At 36.1% G+C, this 21,902-nt stretch overlaps 1 protein-coding gene across 1 annotated transcript in view; it reads right to left on the bottom strand.

The window, feature by feature from the left end:
• Positions 1 to 21,902, bottom strand: part of LOC123628180 — a 152,891-nt gene that overhangs the window by 2,922 nt on the left and 128,067 nt on the right. Inside the window, 1 exon segment of the mRNA XM_045537826.1 lies at positions 6,239 to 6,381. Within this exon segment, the coding sequence (XP_045393782.1) occupies positions 6,239 to 6,381 (143 nt within the window).

Raw genomic sequence — 21,902 nt, 5'->3', positions numbered from 1 at the left:
TAAAGTCATCAATTGTGAACATTTTGCCACAGTTGCTTTATTTACCTTTCCATCTGTGTACATGTACATTATTGAACCATTTGAATATGAGCTGCCTACATCTTTATAGTCTTTCCCTAATTACTTTATATGCATATAAAGAGCTACAATTTCATATTTCTCCTAATAAAATTGACAATAATTCTCTAATATTATTTACTATCCAATCCATATCCAAATATCCCCCAAACAGCCTTAAAATATTGTTTTGAAAAAAACATTATTCATATACTGCATTTGGTTTTTAAGTCTCCTTACTACTATAATCTAAGGTAGGTCCCCAAATATTTTTCATGATATTGAACTTTTCTCATGATTGCTTTTATAATATTGAAGCCAGAGAAATTGTCTTATAAATTGTCCCACATTCTGGATTTGACTTTTTCTATGTGGTACATTTAACTTGGTCCTCTATCTCTTCCATTTCCTGTTAACTAAAAGTTGGATCTAAAGATTTGATTAAAGTTAAGTTAACATTTTTGTTATGAATATGTTATAAGTGATGCTGTATAACTCAATTAAATATTTTTAACTAATAAGTTGTATTAAAATTTTGAGTGAGAAATTGAATAAATAAGACAAAAGCTCTCTCTAGAAAAGATGTTTCTTGAAATATAGCACATTTTCACTGTCACAAATTTTGGACGGGCAAAACACCACCTCAAAATAGTTTTCAGACATTATCATTTTGAAAATCCTTTTTCTTCTCAATATGAGTTATGACCTACTTTTCTAAAATAATGTATTTCTCTGTTTTAAACAAAAAAATGAAAACATTTTTATGTTTATTTTAAGTTTAGGCTTTTTTTCAAAGTAGAACTTCAAGCTTTTCTTTTGAATTTTTATTTTTTGTGTCCAATAAAAGGCCATAGTCGTTTTCACTGAGAAGAATCAACGACTAGTATGTCAGAGACAATTATGAACTGTAATTTTAAATCATTTCAGTGCTCAGAATTTGCCTCCCCCTACCTCAAGCATTTCAATATTTATTTTTGTCTATTTAAATTAAAATATCCTTGATGAGCACTTTCTAATGTCATCAACTGTGAGAAATACTCATCTTGTATTTTATCAGCCCAGTTCCCATTAGGGTGGTGCTCTGAGGACATAACGAGGGTTCTGCCTCCATGGCAAGCTCCATGGATAGTGGCCTTGGTAGTGAAAATGGAGGCACAGACAGTTCCTTGATTGCCTTGGCTCCACTAAAGTGCTGTTAAAATTTTATTATTTTAAGGTTGAGTAGTGCTCTATGCTAAACCTATACCATATTTTATTAATCCACTCATAAATTGATGGGCACTTGGGTTGATTCCACATCTTTGCAATTGTGAATTTTGATGCCATAAAAATATGAATTAATACCTTTTGCAACAATCTGGATGGAACTGGAGACCATTCTCCTAGGTGAAATATCTCAAGAATGGAAAAACAAACATCACATGTACTCACTATTAAATTGGAACTAACCAATGAGCACACATGTACACAGAGGGAAGCAAAACTCAATGGAAATCAATCAGGGGGGAGGAGGGGAAGAGAGGGGGAAAAAATATACCTAATGGGTACTATGAACACTGTTTGGATGACAGGTACACCTATAGCCAGGACTCAAGCTTTACAAAAGTGATCCATGTAATCTAAAACATTTCTACCCATTTAATATTTTGAAATAAAATAAAACAAGTCATTCTTTAAAAAAATTACTTTAAATCTGCTTAATTTAGCATAATTGAATAATTTAACAAATATTTATTCAGCACCTTCTATATGCAAAATATTGGGGGGTGTATTTCTCTTTGTACCCTTAAATATGCTCTACTTTCTTTGTGGATGTGTTCTCTATGATACTTCTCTGCCTCTTTCTCTACTTCTGCTTTATGCATGCTTCAGGGAAGTTATTGGAATACACATGAACAATGTTCTCTGAATTACTTGGAGAGTATTATTCTTGTAACCTTCATTACCAAGTTTGATTGTAAGAATACATCTAATTGATGGAGCCATAGGTCAATGATACCAACTTGTTTGGAAGAACAGCTGAACCAATAGCTGTCAAGTTTGGCCTTAAACTCTCCCTTAAGCTCTTTTTGTCAGTGTCTCATTACAGAGACAGGGCTTAATGGTGGTTTGATTGTTGCTATAACTCAAAGGAATCAACCCAAGCAACTAAATAAATATTATGCCAAGACTTTTAGTTTGCGAAAGGAGAAATAATCCAGTTAACAATAAAGTTGGCATTGTTTGATTTATATTTATGTTCTGTCAAGACTCTCCATCCTCCTTATATAGTATATAGTTAAGTAGGCTGTATTCATGTCAATAGGAGCTGAGTTGATGAAATAAAGGACATCATCTGTCCAATATCTTCTAACATTTAAAATACAATTTGTGCATCATTTACTTTTGGAATTATAATTAAGACAGTTCCATTTGTTTCAAATAGAGCTTCTCTTGCCATTTCTGTGGTTCACCTTGGTGTCAGTCTATCTCTGTATCCTAGCAAACATATATGAAATTTAAATGGATTTAAGAGAGTTTGGCCAAAAGTTGCCTGAACTGTTATTAGCATTTTAATTTGTTACGTTATGGGGAAGGGTTGTTCTAATGAATTCTCCCCTCACTTTCATTCTTACATAGCTTCCTAATGGCTTAATAGTCCATCTGGATCATTCTCTCTATAAGAGTTTAATTCTATTTACTAGTTTTGTCATCTGTAGATTTCCAATTTAAATATTTAGAAACAACACATGATGCCATATTGTTTAAGTGTTTTAATGTAATTGTTTTGAAAGCACAAAAATACATGCCTCATGTCTTATTTTTATAAAATTTAAATGGAAGTTAATTTATACAGAAGAATAATCAAACCCCTGCAGATATGTGTAACATTTAGATATCCTGCTCTGCATGGGACATCAAATATGAACAACTAAAAAAATATGCTTTCCTTTCACCCTGCTGATATTAAGTTTTGAATTCGTGCATAAGATGGCTCATCTTATACAATTGTTTCCTAATTATCCACTCTAGGATGATAGCAAAAAAAACTAAAGAAACAATGGTGATCTAGTACCTCTTATATTATCCTGAATAGAGATTGAGCCCATCCTTCGAAGTGAGGTATCACAAGGATGGAAAAACATGCACCACGTGCACTCGCCATCAAATTGGTATTAACTGATCAACACTAAGGTGCTCACATGGTAGTAATACTCACTGGGTGCTGGTCAGGTAGGGGGCGGTAAGGGCGATGGGGGAGTAAACCCCAGCTAATGGAAACGGATCACACTGTATGGGGGAAGGACATGCTTGTATCCCTGGCTTGAGCAAGGCAAATGCATTCCCATAATATCCTGAATTTTAAAAATAAATAAATAAAATTAGTATTCAATAAAAAAATATTCATCAAGGAAATACTTTTTGTCTCCTGGCCTAGACAAATATGATAAACAACCCAACTCTGATTTATTAATTTTAACGAACTATAGCAGGTTATATGTGATTAAATATAGTAGAAGTATCAGGGTTCTGCAGAGAGACAGAACCAATAGAAGATAGCTAGCTAGATAGATAGATACATAGATGAGAGGGGATTTATTAGAATTGATTCATGTAATTATGAAGGCTGAGAAGTCCCACAATAGACTATCTTCAGGCTGGGGAAGCAGGGAAGCCAGTAGAGTGACTCAGTCCAGGTCCAAAGGCCTGAGAACGAGGGAATCCAATGGTATAAGTCTCAGTCCAAGACTGAAGGCTTGAGAAACTGCAGGGACCGCTTGTACAAGTCCCAATGTCCAAAGGTCAGAGAAATTGGAGTTCTGATGTCCAAAAGGAAGCAGAGAAAGATGTCCCAGCTCCAAAAGAAAGAGTAAATTAGCCTTTCCTCTGCCCATTTCTTCTATTAAGGCCCTCAGTTAATAGCATCTTGCTCACCTATGCAGGGTGAGAGCAGATCGTTATTACTTACTTAGCCCACTGATTTAAATGTCAATTTCATCTAGAAATACTCTCACAGACATACCCAGAAGTGATGCTTTACCAGCTACCCGGGTATCCCTTAATTCAGTCAAGTCAACACCTAAATTTTATCATCACAGTAGGGTGACAGTGAAAAAGAGGTATGATAGGTACCTTCAAGTATTTAAATATTGTTATGTAGGAAAGAATTACATTTTGTTATTTTCTCAGTGGCAGATTTATAATCAGTAGGTCACAGGTAAACCAGAGCTATGTTGATTCAATGTTTTCACTGGTGTTAGTTGCCAAAAAATAGATTGACTTTGCACAGAAGGTATTGACTGTACATGCTGAATCTATTTAATGAGAGGCCTAATTTCCTCATAGTAGTCAGATATACAGGGAATTCACATATTGAGAGCAGATTGGACCAGAAAATCTCCAATACTCCTTCCATCTAGGGAATCTATGATTTTGTACTCTTAAAATCAATCAAGAAAAGTAAACAAAAACAGGAGCCATTGGAGCATTGGCCCTATGCAATAGCTAATAGTTATATCCCGTTCATATTAATACTAGAAGATCAAAAATTTTCCCTCAAACACCTCATCTGGCCTTGCTTCAATTCATGGGGTTCTCATCATATTGTTTACATCTTTGGAAATTCCTGGACACATGTACATTTGACCTTGATGTAGAAAGGAGTTTCTATATGTATTGTGGAAGGATTCTATAGGTTAGGAAGGATTCTATAGGGGTTAGTTTACTTTATGAAAACCCTACCTAATCTCCTTACCTCAAAATTGAGCAAGTCACCTTACATAGTGCCGTTTAATGATTCCTTATTGCCAATGGATAAGAAAAAAAACTCCTTTGATGGGATTCCACAAACTTTTATAGGCTGATTTGAACCTACCTCTCAAACCTTAATTCCTGTGCTCTTGATCAAACTACTTATCATTCCTCCAAAATTCCTTGTTCTTCCATAACTCTGTGGCTATATACATACTATCACCTTTCCAGGAATGCCAATTTATCTTTTCCATTGCTTACTGAATGTCTGCTCATCCCTCAAGGCTTCACTCAAATACAAAATTTTCTCTGAGACCTTTCCCAATCTCTTAGGTAAACTTGGTCACTGCATCTTCTATTCTGTCATGGCATTTTGTAAAATCTCAAGTATAACACTTGGTATATTGCATAACTTCCTAGTTTTCATTCTTTCCATTATCCTGAACTCCTCAGGGCCAATGAATAGTGTTTTTGTCATCTGCTACATCCCCAATGTTTAGTTCATAGCCTCATAGAGTGTTGATATTCACTGATTTTTTTGGATAATGTATGCATGATAGGAATATTCTAATTGATAAATTGATTAATTGAATAGAACATGCACATATTGTGAGGGGAAAATGTAGGAACATTTCCAGTGCATTGTGTCCCACTGAAACTCTGGATGTATCAAAAAAATAGAGTGATCATGCTGGTTAAAAAACTTGAAAATGGAAGAAAGCAGAGAGTGGAGAGCATAAGAGAGCCTTAGGAAGGAACTGAGGAACAGTGAAGTGAAGAATTTGTGGTAAGAGGGCCACAGAAAAAATACTTTGTGCCTGTTCAGGTTCTTAGTATTAATTTTTTGAGAAACTACAAACTGAAGGGCTTTTGGATTTCTCCATCCATAAAGAAAGGTTAACTATTTTATGTCTTGATGGGAAATTGATACACTTGATTTTCATGCACTTAGAATTCTAAATTCTGGAGTTCTTTAAGAACTATGATTAATTGCAAAAGTTAAGTTGAAAGCATAGTTTTTGTCTCTCATAGTCATACCCTTGGAGTTCTAGGCTAGCAATGGCTGAGCAAAAGTATATTACAAACACCCACATGCCAGAGATAAACACTGTTAAAACACAATGCTTTCAGAGTTGCTTTTCTACTTAACTCTAAGCTTACATATTTTAGTACCTGTTCCTCTCATAGGCTGTCGTTCACATTGAATGACATGCCAAAGATAAAAGCATCACTTCTTTGGTAAAAACAAGCAAACATATTATACAAAGATTTGCAAAACATCAAGTTGAATGTGGGGCTATTTTATTGTGTGTTTAATTAATCAAATGATGTTATTTAAACATTATACTGCCTCTGCTCTATAAACATACTGGAGCATTGTTAGAAGCATAGAATGATAACTATTGTCGTTATAGCAGCAAGGTTTTTTTTTTTAGTCATTTCCAATTACCAGAGATAAAGGATACACCTGGCAGTCCCTGAGATGACCAGGCTGCTGGCAGGCAGCTACAGGTGCGTGAGCAGTATTAGGGGCCCGAGGGACAGGCACGCGGCTGTCGCATGGTGCTGCTGCTGCGCCCAGAACCAGAGCGCCTAACATGAGATAAGAGAGGATTTATGCTGTTTGCAAGTGCATACATGGTGATTCATGTGTTCTGGCATCAGGCAGGATCCCAGCACCTTCACAGCACCAAATTCTCCCTGAGAGCCTCTCCAGAGAAAAAGCCACTCAGATCATCCTGCTTATGATTTTCTCAGGTCAAATTTCCAGAAAATCTGATTCAAAAGATGGTGGAGTGGTGGTGACCTCCTGGATTCCTGCTCCCGGAGAGGAAGGCATGGATCTCAGTCTGCCACAACGCTAGAGGATCACTCCCCCACCAGAACAGTGGTGTGAATCAACAGAGAATCAGCGTGGGACACAGAGAGCAACAAAAGACTGAAGTGAACGGGAAATCAGATTGTGAAAATCTGGAGAGGGCGGGAAGGAAAATAGAGAGGGGAGCATGGGACGGCTGTACCCGCCTCACCAGCGAGTGAGGGGGGTTCAGCCCACAGGAAAGCGGCCTGTTTCCCCACTGACCCCCACACCCACTCAATTAGGGATCTCCCTGAAGCCGGTGCGGAATCACCATGGGAGACGTGGGGCTCTGTGGAGAGGAGACAATAGCGGGGGGCATTTTGGACCCCGGAGCCCTGTGGGCGGACTGCAACTGGCGGGAGAGGGTTTGCGCTGGGCTGCAGCGAAAGACACCTGGGGGACGCCAAACTGTCCATTTATGTGGGCGGCTGGGCTCCCTCAATCCCGGCTCCTCCGGCCCCTGCCGGACCCTGAACTTTCACCCCCGGTGCCAGCGACCAGCGCACGGGCAGCTGCCACTGTCGGGGTCCACAGCCTAGCCGCTGCAGAGCGATTGGGAACCTGGAGGCTCCCTCCCCTAGTCCGTGACCCCCCACTAGGAGCTCCACCTTTGCATGAACACTGAGTGCTTCCCTGGTCATGAGGGAGTGGAGCGTGGACCTTATGGACATTGGGGCCAGCGGGACATCACCCCTGGGAGCTGCAGCAGCCGGGGTGCTGGGCGAACGGGCACCCCCCCTCCCCCTAGTCACTGTCTTTCGCGCAGAGAGAGGCAGAAACCACCTCGGGAGAGGAAGAAGCAGGGAAAAGTCGCTTTCTGTCTGCAATAAAATCAACCCAGTGACAGGACTCTCAAACCGGTTTCCGGCCAAATTAATTCTCTGGGGCTGGACCCAACAGGAGCAGCCCCCCAGCTGAGGTAGCAAAATCCTGAACAACACGTGAAGGGCTCCCCCTAGTGACAGAGGAGGCAGCTTACCTGGGCTGCTGCACAGCCCAAGATCAGCACACACAGAGTGCCTCTGTCCAGCCTAAAGCTGAAAGAAGGGACCTAAGGATTGATCCAGATGGGAAGTCCTCAGCGAAAGAACTCTGGGAGTATAAAGAATCAAGCTGAAACCTTGCCTTTGAAGAAGATTACTAATTCTCCACCAATTGACACAAACCAAACTCGAAATAGCAATATGTCACAGGAAGAATTTCAATCATGGATCATAAACAAGCTGAATATTATGCAAGAAAAAATGGATAACCAACACAAAGATACCACAAAAAAGATCCAGGACTTGGAAGAAAAATTCAGTCAAGAAATCAAAATATTGAAGAAGAGTCAAACTGAACTCCTGGAAATGAAGAATTTATTCAGGGAGCTACAAAACACAGTGGAAAGTCTCAAGAGCAGGGTAGATCAAACTGAAGAAAGAATCTCAGAAATCAAAGATAATACTTTCCAATTAAATAAGTCAGTCAGAGATGGAGCAAAGAAATAAGAGTAAAGACCAGAGTCTACAAGAAATGTGGGATTATGTGAAGAAGCCTAATGTGAGAGTTATCGGCATTCCTGAGGGTGAAGAAGACAATAAGCAAGGGTTAGATAAGATATTTGAAGACATAATTGAGGAAAATTTCCCAGGCCTTGACAAAACTCTAGATATACAGGTTCAAGAAGCTCAAAGAACCCCTGGGAGATTCATACCAAATAGGAAGACATCACTTCATGCCGTTATCAGACTGATGAAAATTTCCAATAAAGAGGCCATTCTACAAGCTGTTAGGAGAAAGAAGCAAGTTACATACAAAGGGAAATCCATCCGAATTACGCCAGATTTCTCAACTGAAACCTTACAAGCAAGAAGAGACTGGGGCCCCATTCTCACTCTTCTGAAACAAAATAATGCCCAGCCTAGAATCTTATACCCAGCTAAGCTCAGCTTTATATATGCAGGTGAAATTAAGACATTTTCAGATAAACAAAAACTCAGAGAATTCACCAAGACAAGACCAGCTCTCCAAGAAGTACTCAAAACAGAGTTACACACGGACCAGCACAAGAAAGAACCACGAATATAAAACTACTCAAGAGAAGATAAAAACCCAGTTATCACAATGGCTCAAGTGAGAAAACAGAATAATGAAATTCAAGCCAACATGAGGACCAGAAATCAGTCTCACTTATCAGTTCTCTCATTAAATGTGAATGGATTGAATTCCCCACTCAAGAGACATAGACTGGCCCAATGGTTAAAAAAATACAAGCCAAGTATCTGTTGTCTTCAGAAAACTCATCTAACCTGCAAGGATGCATTTAGACTGAAAATAAAAGGGTGGAAATCGATATTTCAAGCAAATGGAAGCCAAAAGAAAGCTGGTGTGGCGGTTATAATCTCCGATAACTTAGTTTTTAAATCAATAAAAGTAATGAAAGACAAAGATGGTTACTATATATTGGTGAAGGGTACAATTCAACAAGAAGACATAACTATTCTTAATATATATACACCAAACTTAGGTGCACCCAGATTCATAAAGCAAACCATACTTGATTTGAACAAAATGATAGATAACAGCACATTGATAGTCGGAGACTTTAACACACCTCTGACAGTAGAGGACAGGTCCTCCAAACAAAAAATAAACAAAGAAATAATGGACTTAAATAGAATGCTAGAACAAATGGGCCTAACTGACATCTACAGGACATTCTACCCAAAATCCAATGAATATACTTTCTTCTAACCAGCCCATGGGATATTCTCCAAGATTGACCATATCCTAGGACATAAAGCATGTCTTAAAAAATTTAAAAAAATAGAAATTATACCATGCATCTTCTCAGATCACAACAAAATAAAAGTAATAATGAACCGTAACAGAAATTCTCATTCCTACTCAAAATCATGGAAGCTAAACAACTTTCTCCTGAATGATTATTTTATAAATGAAGAAATCAAGATGGAAATCAAAAGATTCTTTGAATTAAATGACGATGGAGACACAACTTGTCAAAATCTGTGGGACACAGCAAACGCAGTCCTGAGAGGAAAATTTATTTCCATAAATGCCTATATCAAAAAGACAGAAAACTTACAAATAGACAATCTAATCAATAGACTCAAAGAGCTGGAGAAGGAAGAACAGACCGACCCCAAACCCAGCAGAAGGAGAGAAATTATTAAGATCAAATCAGAACTGAATGAAAAAGACAACAAACAAACCATAAGTAAGATTAATAAAACAAAAAGTTGGTTCTTTGAAAACATAAACAAGATTCACACACCTCTGGCTAGGCTAACCAAGAGCAGAAAAGAAAAAACTCTAATAACCTCCATCAGGAACATGAAAGGAGAAATCACGACTGATGTCACAGAGATACATGACATCATCTATGAATTTTACAAAAATCTTTATGCACACAAATTGGAAAATGAGGAAAAAATAGACAAATTTTTAGAAACACACAGCCTTCCCAGGTTCAACCAGGAAGAAAAAGAATTTCTGAATAGACCAATATCTAGATCTGAAATCGAAACAGCAATAAAAAACCTTCCCAAAAAGAAAAGCCCTGGACCAGATGGGTTCACACCTGAATTTTGCCATACCTACAAAGAAGAACTGGTGCCCATCCTACATAAACTATTCTCCAATATCTAGAAGGATGGAATTCTCCGCAACACTTTTTACCAAGCCAACATAATTTTAATACCAAAACCAGGAAAGGATGCAACAAAAAGAGAAAACTACAGACCAATATCCCTTATGAATATAGATGCAAATATTCTCAATAAAATCCTACCAAATCGAATCCAAGTGCTTATCAAAAAAATAATCCATCACGACCAAGTGGGCTTCATCCCAGAGATGCAGGGATGGTTTAACATACACAAATCTATAAATGTCATTGACCACATAAATAGAAGCAAAAATAAAGATCATATGATCCTCTCAATAGATGCAGAAAAAGCATTTGACAAAATTCAACACCCTTTTATGGTAAGAACACTTAACAAAATAGGGATAGACGGGGCCTTTCTAAAAATGATACAAGCCATATATGACAAACCCACAGCCACCATCATACTGAATGGGGAAAAATGGAAAGCATTCCCCCTTCGAACTGGAACCAGACAAGGCTGCCCACTGTCCCCATTACTGTTCAACATAGTTTTGGAAGTCCCTGTGAGAGCTATCAGGCAAGAGAGCAGAATCAAGGGATTCCAAATAGGGAAAGAAGAGATCAAACTCTCACTCTTTGCTGATGATATGATTTTATATCTAGAAAACCCCAAGGATTCAACCGAGAGACTCCTGGAATTGATCAATGAATTCAGTAAAGTCTCGAGATACAAAATCAATACACACAAATCAGAGGCATTCATATATGCCCATAACAGTCAAACGGAGAACCAAATTAAAGACTCAATACCCTTCAAAATAGCAACAAAGAAAATAAAATACCTAGGAATACATTTAACTAAGGAGGTAAAGGACCTCTATAGGGAGAACTACGAAACACTGAGGAAGGAAATCGCAGAACAGGTAAATAGGTGGAAAACTATACCATGCTCGTGGATTGGAAGAATCAACATTGTTAAAATGTCTATACTACCCCAAATAATCTACAGATTCAATGCAATCCCTATTAAATTACCAACGTCATTTTTCACAGATATAGAAAGAATAATTTTACAATTTGTGTGGAACCAGAGAACACCCCGTTTAGCAAAAGCAATTTTAAGCAACAAAAACAAAATGGGAAGTATTAATTTGTCAGACTTCAAACTATACTACAAAGCTGTGATTATTAAAACTGCTTGGTATTGGCACAAGTGCAGGGACACAGACCAGTGGAACAGAACAGAAAATCCAAATATAAAACCATCCTCATATAGCCATCTAATCTTTGACAAAGCAGACAAAAACAAACTCTGGGGAAAAGATTCCTTATTTAATAAATGGTGCTGGGAAAACTGGATAGCCACATGTAGAAGGCTTAGACAGGACCCACAGCTTTCACCTCTCACAAAAATCAAATCATGGTGGATAACAGACTTAAATCTTAGGTGGGAAACCATTAGAATTCTAGAAGAAAATGTAGGAAAGACTCTTACGGACATTGGTCTAGGCAAAGAATTCATGAAGAAAACCCCTAAGGCAATCACAGCAACAACAAAAATAAATGAATGGGACCTGATTAAATTAAAAAGCTTTTGCACAGCCAAAGAAACAATCACGAAAATAAACAGACAGCCTACAGAATGGGAAAAAGTTTTCCTATACTACACATCAGATAAAGGACTGATAACAAGAATCTATTTAGAACTCAGGAAAATCAGCAAGAAAAAATCAAACAACCCTATCAAAAAGTGGGCAAAGGACATGAATAGAAATTTTTCAAAAGAAGATATAAGAATGGCTAACAAACATATGAAAAAATGCTCAACATCCCTAATCATCAGGGAAATGCAAATCAAAACCACAATGAGATATCACTTAACTCCAGTGAGAATGGTCTTTATCAAAAAGTCCCAAAACAACACAGGTTGGCATGGATGCGGAGAGACAGGAACATTCATACCCTGCTGGTGGGACTGCAAACTCGTGCAACCCCCGTGGAAAGCATTATGGAGATACCTTAAACAGATTCAAGTAGACCTACCATTCGATCCAGCAATCCCATTATTGGGCATCTACCCAGAAGAACAAAAGTCATTCTATAACAAAGACACCTGTACCCGAATGTTTATAGCAGCACAATTCACAATCGCAAAGATGTGGAAACAACCCAAGTGCCCATTAATCCATGAATGGATTAGTAAACTGTGGTATATGTATACCATGGAGTACTACTCAGCTATAAGAAATAACGATGATACGACATCTCTTTGGTTCTCCTGGAGAGAGTTGGAACCCATTCTATTAAGTGAAGTATCCAAAGAATGGAAAAACAAGCATCACATATACTCCCCAGAAAATTGGTTTCCCTGATCATCACCTAAATGCACATCGGGGAAGGATACCAATTGGATATCAGACTGAGACGGGGGGTGGGGGGAGGGATGGGTGTATGCCTACATGATGAGTGCGTTGGGCACCGTCTGGGGAATGGTCATGTTTGAAGGTGCTGACTCGGGAAGGTGGGGGGTAGGGGGAGGGGATGGAGGTATGACTACATGGTGAGTGCCAGGCGCACTGTTTGGAGAATGGACATGCTTGAGGCTCTGACTCAGGGGGATGGGCGGGACATAGACAATGTATATAACCTGAACTTATGTACCCCCATGATGAGGTGAAGTAAAAAAAAAGGTGGGGAAAATAAAAAACTGTTTGAAATATGAAAATTAAAAATTTTTATGAAAGCTATAAAAAAATAAAGTAGGCATAATTTCAAATAAAATATAATGAGTTTCTTAGCAATGCTCCAGCAGCCTTTTTTGACAAAGCTTAATTTGATATTTTTAAACTCTTTGCTATATCATAAACCTTCCAAGTTATTGAAAAATTCCATTGGCTCTCAAATTTGATGAGATAGCTAATTCTCTACCCAATATAATATGATTTTTATAAAACAGATTTATTTATTCAATAAATATTTATTGAGTACATACAATGTGTCAAGCAGTCTGCTAGACTCTGAAGAGACAATGATAGACAAGGCAGACCAGGCAGAGGCCTTTAAAGAAACATATAGTCCAACAGATGACAGATACTCCTTGATATGGGTACAAGGAAGTACAAAAACTGGAGTACAGCTCTCATCAGAGAGAATAAAAGATGTATTAATACAAGCATTCAGAAGATAGGATATTAAACTTTATTGTTACTAAAGCTTAATTTTATTACAAAACTCTTTTCTGAAAGGCCTGATAGCCCCATAAAATATATTTCCGACACATTTTAAATAGGAGATAATTTTTATACCAAAATATAAAGTGGGTAAACCTACTCATAAAGATAGAGTCAGGAAAGCCAAGGAAGACAAGAATATCAAATTCTTCGAACTATCAAAGCTGATTAGATACTGTGCAGAAAAAAGGCTGCTGGATTTAGTGACCTTGTAGACAGTAGTTTGCAACAGATTTATGGGATTCTAAACTAAATTCAGGGAATACAATACAGTGTGATTAGTGAGAAAAATGAAGGACAGAGGATAGAGATTAAATATTAGAGAATTTAGACCAGAGAAATGAAGAGACATTTCTAGAATATGTAATTACGCTAAGTAAAGGTTTTTGTTAGTTTGTTATTTGTTTTTAGTTTGTTTTCCTAGTTAAGAAGGACTTAAAAGTAATGATCTGTGTGTAAATAAGATGAGAGCAATTTTTGTTTGAAAAACTCAATGTTTAGTACATTCTACATTTTCATGAAAGAATATGTTATAGAAACAATAACCTCACACCTATAAATATTAAACTTCACATTCCTCCAGGAAACCTCTTCTCAATGATCATTAATTCTCTGATCTAAATGGTACGTCATGGTAAAAGCTATTTAGCCATATGTTAATAAAGTGAAGACTGCTTAGTTCTAGAAATGAGGCTTTGGGAAGGTTAAATTAAGGTAGAATTTATGTCTTGACTAGGGTTGTCAGAAGAACCTGAACCAAGTATGATTTGAATATCACCATAACTTTTGAGCTATTAGTTAGAATTCATTTGTTTCGAAGTGACTATTTCTTGTGAACCAGGTTAGCTTAGGGAAAGACAGATAGGAATAAAACTACCATTTTTTTCTATTTTATTCAAAATTTTATTTAATATTTATATATTTTTTATTTCCCTGGCATAACTACTAATCTGCGTAATTCACCTGCCTCTCCTTTTATCTGTATAATTCACAGTAGGCATTTTGAGTCATTGAAATGTTTTCCATTCATTATTTGTAATATATTTAAAACATTAGAGCGGAGATCCTTCTGTTGAGTTATTGAATCAGGAGAGCTGTGAAGCATTTTAGAATGTTTTCCTATTTTTTGAAACTTGAATTATCTTCCAATTTTGAGTCAGATATCTGTAAATTTAAAACTGGAGTCTTAATATACTATAGATGTATACAACATTGAATTGAAATTGTACTAATATTCTAAAATGTAATAATATAGAAAAAGGAATAAAGAATACTCTTGAAATTAAACCTGCATTTTACTTATTTTCCCTATTAAATTCCAAAGACCACAAATTTTTGTTGTGGAAGAGTATACCTATACCTTATTTAATAGCTTTGCAATAATCCACAATTCACTTGAAAGCAGACTATGGAAAGATGAATTCATTTGTAGAATGAATTCTAGGCCCTGTTCAATCAAAATCTTTGCAGTCACAGAATTACACATTTGCCACAATTTGTTTACCCTTTTTCTTGTTATTATATATCTGAGTTGTTTCCAGTTTTGGGCCAATAAGAGTAAAGTTGCTATGAAGATTTGAGTAGAAGTCTTTGTGTGGACCTATGTTTTCATAGGCTAAGCAACAACATGAAGCATCTCAAACACATTATGCTAAGTGAAGGGATCCAGGCACAAAAGACAACATATTTAATAATTTCATTTCTATGATTTTCCTAAAAGGTGAAACTATGGGGACAGAAAGCAGTTCAATGGTTGCCAGGGAGGGAGGGGAAGGAGATTGTTTGCAAAGAACAAGGAAACTTTTTGGGGTGACAAGTAAAAACAAAACAAAACAAAAGAATACCTACCAAAATAAATCAATGGGAAAAAATGAAGGACCTTCTTTCATTTCAGTTATGTTATTTTTTAATAAACAGTGATCATAATATAGTATATGTTAATACTATATTCACCTATAGAAAGTGTTTAATTTTATTAAGCCATACTAAAAAAATGAGTAGAATGTTAAATCACTGACATTACTCCATACCATGTTAAAAATAGGATCTCTTTTGACTGTTTTTGAGAAAACATTCTGGTGATATTGTGATGCATATGCAGGTGTAGATGTGAGATACTATTTCTTTAACACTTTATCATTTTATGACATTTTAATTTCCCCGTGAGTATGATTAATACTACTGGGAAATAATTTATCACTAACACTAATTCAAATGGTGGATCATGTCTAAAAATCAGCTGGCAATGAAACTGATATCCTGCTGATATCCTACTAGTTTAATGCATTAACATACACTGTCATTAATACTATGTTTATCCTTGTTGACAGATATCACATTTGCCAGTTTTAAAAAGTTTGTCCCCTCCAGTTCAAAGACATCTTGGTCTTTAGAAAACTAAATTATGCTAAAGCCAGACACTGATGCATACCGGCTTATTTTTGGCCATATGTTTAAAGCAATCAAAAAGTTGAAGTTACATCTCTGAATTGTTCATTCTGCTATAAAAAGACTAATATAATGAATCATGTGATACTGCGTAGAAGGAAGTTTTCCTTTCTGTCTTCATTTCCTATTACATTTGGCTAGCAATTTCAGTGACAGTAAAAGTAGGTTATGCATATGAGCTAAAATCAGGAATCACTTGCCAAGAAATCTACACTGTGTATATGATTTAAATATGTCAAGTTGCTTATCTTTAGAAAATAAACTTTTCTACTGGCTCCTACCCATAAGGTTGGTCTTTTTCTAAAATATCTATATACAGTATAAAGTGCCTCCTTTCATAAGACAAAAATTCTCTGAAAATGTCACGTTTCCAAAATTTATTTGCAATTGAAGCATCCTGTTAAACATGAACAGAAATAGATAGGTGATAATGCCATACTCCTACAACAAAAAAGGCAAAAGGGACCAAGTGGTGAGATTAACCCATTGTTCACGTATGTGGCATTTATTTGCAATGCATTTTTCTGCCCAAATGCAGCCTCAGCCATTCATAGGATAATGTCGACTGTAATAAATCTACCAAAGATATTGTGGAGTAATTCAGACCTTGGAACCTCCCCCATTATTTCTAGATATTGGTATTAATTGTTATAGTCAATGTGAATAGCAAAACTGTGGAGGGGAGGAGCTCTGTCTGCCTCCCTCATAGTAATATGATGTCCTTGTAATTCTGATCTTTTCACCTTTTAACAAACATATGTTAATGCTTTCCCTGTTCCTGGCTCTGTCTTAGTTGCCAAGGATACAAAGGCAATTAAGATATAGTCTCTGATCTCAAGGAGTTCTCTTATATCTAATTGTTCCTAAAGCCACCTAATTATGAGGTGGAAGTACAAGTGATCAAGCAGTGTTGGCAAAGGGCTTACTGTGGGATTTAAAACTTTGATGGTCTTCTTCTAGTCAAGCTCCAACATTTCCCAGAACACAAACACTTGCCAAATGTAATTCCTTTGCTACAATGTATCACAATATATAGGTGCCTGGGGAAGGGAATCCAGTTATTGTCAGGTCTCACGTTATTTCCTTCTAAACCTCATGCAACGCAATGTTTATTCACACCACCTGAGGTGAATAATAATTGGATTAGAATTCCGAGGAAGTTATCTTGTATTTTGGACATAAAGCCTGAGCTGATTCATATTAAAAGATGTGATGTGACTCAAATTTAAGTATCACTGAGTCACAGAAAAATCTAACCATCAACACAGCTGGATCTAGCCTGCAGGGCTCAAAAGATAACATTTGATAAGTGAGGCCTAACAAGAATTAGTCACTGGGGGTTCCACTTTATAAAAGACTACGCTGTGAGTCTCTGAATACTTACTGGGAATGACTAACATTTTGGCAACTGATGTTAAAATGTGAAAGGCTAATCTTTGCTAGCAACTACAGTTTGTCTTCCTCATTTATAATCCCTAAAATAAAAGGTGTGCCACACAGGAGGAAATGTTTGCATTCCTTTTATTTAAGACCTATTCTCTGTTAAACATTTAATATATATTAAATCTAATCTTTATATTTATCTCCATTTTGCAAATGAGAAAACTGAGGCTCAAGGAGGTCAAGTTTAATGGTTTAATATCAGTTAGTAATTGGTGGGCCCAGGATTCTAGCCTACATAGGTCTGACAACAAATCTCATACTGTTTCCACTCTACCATGACACATTGACAGAAATGGTAGGATGGAAGACAATGTTCCAGTCCTGCAATTCCTGCAGACATAAAGACTGATCTTTGCTAAACATTTCTAATGCCTTCATCTCCCCTTTTTGGCAGAAGAGTATCTGGGGAATAATCAGAATTGTCCAGTTTTAGGAATAATCTATTGATGTCTGAAAAGAGAAAATGAGGATTTAGGTTGTGATCATTGTTTCATGTACTTGTCATTCCTGTATCTTCTTTTGTAATGTTGAAGTCTTTGCATACCTTTTATTTGTTTTTTTTATGTTAGTATTATTGTGTTAAAAGTTGTTTATGTATTCTCCAGGAAAGACCTTTGTCAGACATATATAATGCACATGTATTCTTCTAGTTAATGGCTTGACTTGTCATTTTTTAACTGACATTTTTTAAATAGCAGAAGTTTCTAATAATGATGAAGTCAAATTTCTCCACTTTTTCATTTATGGAAACATGGCCAAAGAGTTTTTTTCCTGTTACAGAAATTTTATAAATTTATTTTTTTCTATTAAGTCTATAATCCATTTTGAATTTTCGTTTGTGTGTATAATGCTCAGTAGGAGTTAATCTTCCTTTTCTCCATGCAAATATGCAGTTATTCTAGCATCATTATTGAGGTTTTCCTTTATCTATTGAATTGCCTTGATAGCTTTGTCCAAAATCAATTGATCATAGATAGGTAGGTTTACATTTAGACTCTTAATTTTGTTCCATTGATCTGTTTGTCTATCCTTATGCCAACACCACACTGTCTTGATTGCTATAGCTTTATAGTAAGCCGTGAAATCAGGTGGTATGTGCCTTCCAATTTATTTCTTCTTTTTCAAAATTGATTTGGCTATTCCAAGTAATTTGAATTCCAATTCCAATATACCCTTTATACTCATATTGTCAATTTTATCTTATATGTGCTGGAATTTTGATTGAGATTGCAGTGAATCTATAGACTATTTTGGGGAGAACTCAAATCATAGCAATATTGTGTCTTCCAACACGTGAATACAATATATCTCTTCATTCATTTAGGTCTTTCATTGCTTCTCTACACAATGTATTGTAGATTTAAGTGCATAGGTCATACACCCCTTTTGTAAAATATATTTCAAAATATTTTTTGTTTATTTATTTATTTATTTTTAATTCAGGATACTATGGGGGTACAAACATTTTGGTTACATGTAATGTGTTTGCCTTGCCCAAGCCAGGGCTACAAGTGTGTCCTTCCCCCATAGAGTGTCCTCTGCTTCCATTAGTTGTGGGTAACCGCCCCCACCCCTCCACCTGACCGGCACCCAATGAGTATTACTACCATGTGAACACATTAGTGTTGGTCTTTTATACTTCTAAATAAAAATTTTAAATTTCACTTGATAATTGTTAGTAAACAGAAACACAATCATTTTTGTATTTTATCTGCATAAATTTGCTTAATTTATTTATGCTATTAGTGTTTTTTCTTAAGATTCTTTAGTTTCTTAAATGTATGTAATTAAATCCTCTCTAAATAAATTTACTGTGACATATTTACTTTCACATTTCCAGCCTGTATGCATCTTATTTGTTTTTCTTGCTGTGTTGCACTTTTTCAGATCTCAAGTACAATATTAAATACAAATATGGTGAGAACAAAGATTCTTGTCTTTTTTCCAGTCTTAGGGGGAAAGTGTGTAACATGACACTATTTACCACAATGTCAGATGTAAGAGATTTTTGATGTTTTCTTTTAGTTGCCCTTTATATGATTGTCAGGAAATCCCCTGCTATTCGTGGTTTATTGTTGAGAGGTGTTATTTTGAATAGATACTGATTTTGTCAAATGATTTTTGTGTATGTAATATGAAAATATAATTTTCTCCTTTATTTTGTTAATATTATTAGTAGAATTGATTATTTCTTACAATATTGAAAAAACCTTGCATTCCCGGGATAAAATCTACTTGATCATGTTATATGAATCTTTAAACGTATATTATTTACTTAATTTTCTCATATTTTGCAATTCATATGTTTTATTGGCCTCTAGGCTCATAGGTGACATAGAATTGTAATATTATTTTCTTGTGATGTCTTTGTCTGGTTTTGGTATGATGATTTTGTTCGCTTCATAAGATCTGTTGTGAAGCATTTCTTCATCCTGTATTTTCTGAAACAGTTTGTATAAGATTATTTTTATTTCTTGCATAAGTGATTGATAGAATTCATCAGCATAAATATCTGGGTCTGTAGTTTTCCTTATATGTCTATGTGTTTGAGAGCTGAGCGCCATGGATCACGCCTGTAATCCTAACACTCTGGGAGGCCAAGGTGGGTGGATCGTTTGAGCTCAGGAGCTCGAGATCAGCCTGAGCAAGAGCAAGACCCCGTCTCTACTGAAAAAATAGAAAGAAATTAGTTGGACAACTAAAAATATATAGAAAAAATTAGCCGGGCATGGTGGCGCATGCCTGTAGTCTCAGCTACTCGGGAGGCTGAGGCAGAAGGATTGCTTGAGCCCAGGAGTTTGAGGTTGCTGTGAGCGAGGCTGACACCACAGCACTCAGTCTAGCCTGGGCAACAGAGTGAGACTCTGTCTCAAAAAAACAAAAATCTATGTGTTTGACTATAAATTTTATTTCTTTAAAAATGGAAATAGAGCCATCAATATTTTCTACTTTTTCTCATGTCAGTTTTTAAAGTTGTGTTTTTCAAATAATTTGTCCATGCCATTTGATTTTACAAATTTATTTATATAAAGTTATTCTTAATTGGACCTTATCATCCTTTTGATTTATATTCTTTTCTTTTGTACCTTTTTCTTCCATTTATGTTCAAAGTATTTTTTTCTGCTTTTTTTAGATCCTTAAAATGAAAATTAAGATTATTGATTTCAAGCCTTTCTTCTGCACTATTAAAAGTACTTAAAGCTATAAATTCCCTAAAAGCAGTGCTTTAGATGCATATACAAATGTTGATACATTGTATTTTAATTACTATTCATTTGAAAAAAAATTCTAATTTCTCATTTGCTTGTGAATGTGTTTTTATCAATTAGTTATTGAGAATACTTTGTGTATTGCCTTCCAAATATTTAGGAATTTTCTCTATATTTTATTGTTATTTAGTTTGAATCAGTTCAGTTTTAGTAAGAGAACATCTTTTATAACATTTCAGTCTTTCAAAATTTGGCCGGGCGCGGTGGCTCACGCCTGTAATCCTAGCTCTGGGAGGCCGAGGCGGGTGGATCGCTCGAGGTCAGGAGTTCGAGACCAGCCTGAGCAAGAGTGAGACCCCGTCTCTACCAAAAATAGAAAGAAATTATCTGGCCAACTAAAAATATATATACAAAAAAATTAGCCGGGCATGGTGGCTCATGCCTGTAGTCCCAGCTACTCGAGAGGCTGAGGCAGTAGGATCGCTTAAGCCCAGGAGTCTGAGGTTGCTGTGAGCTAGGCTGATGCCACGGCACTCACTCTAGCCCGGGCAACAAAAGTGAGACTCTGTCTCAAAAAAAAAAAAAAAAAACAAAAAAACAAAATTTATTAAGACTTATTTTATGGCCCAGCATATGATCTATGTTGGTGAATGCTCTGTGTATTCTGAAAGAGTATATATTCTATTTTTAAATATAGTCTTCTATAAATGCCAATTAAGTCAAATTGGTTGATAGTGTTATTCAACTCTTCCCTACACTTGCTAAGTTTATATCTATCTGTTCTATCAATTACCGAGAGAGGTGATACAATCTGCAACTATGAACATGAAGTTTTCTATTTTTCCCTTTAGTTCTATTAGTTTATGCTTAATGTATTTTGAAGCTCTTTGATAGCCAAAAACACATTTAGGATGTTTATATCTTTCTATTGAATTAAGTCTTTTATCACTGTGAATTTTTCTGTTCATTTCTAGTAATACTCCTTGTCTTGAAATCTTCTTTATCTGGTATTATTAATATAGCTATGGAAGCTTTCTAACATTTACCATTAACACGATATACATTTTCACACTATTTCACTTTTTTTTTTTTTGAGACAGGGTCTCCCTCTATTGCCTAGGCTAGAGTACAGTGAGGTCATCATCACAGGTCACTACAACCTCAAACTCCTGGGCTCAAGCGATCTTCCTATCTCAGCCTCCTGAGGAGCTGAGACTATAGGCATGCACCACCACACCTGGCTAATTTTTCTTATTTTTCTTTTCTTTCCTTTCTTTCTTTTATTTCTTTTTTTTTTTTTTTTTTTTGAG

Source organism: Lemur catta, chromosome X (assembly GCF_020740605.2).
Source record: "Lemur catta isolate mLemCat1 chromosome X, mLemCat1.pri, whole genome shotgun sequence".
NCBI classification, from domain to species: domain Eukaryota; kingdom Metazoa; phylum Chordata; class Mammalia; order Primates; family Lemuridae; genus Lemur; species Lemur catta.
This window is presented reverse-complemented; position numbering and strand designations above follow the sequence as displayed.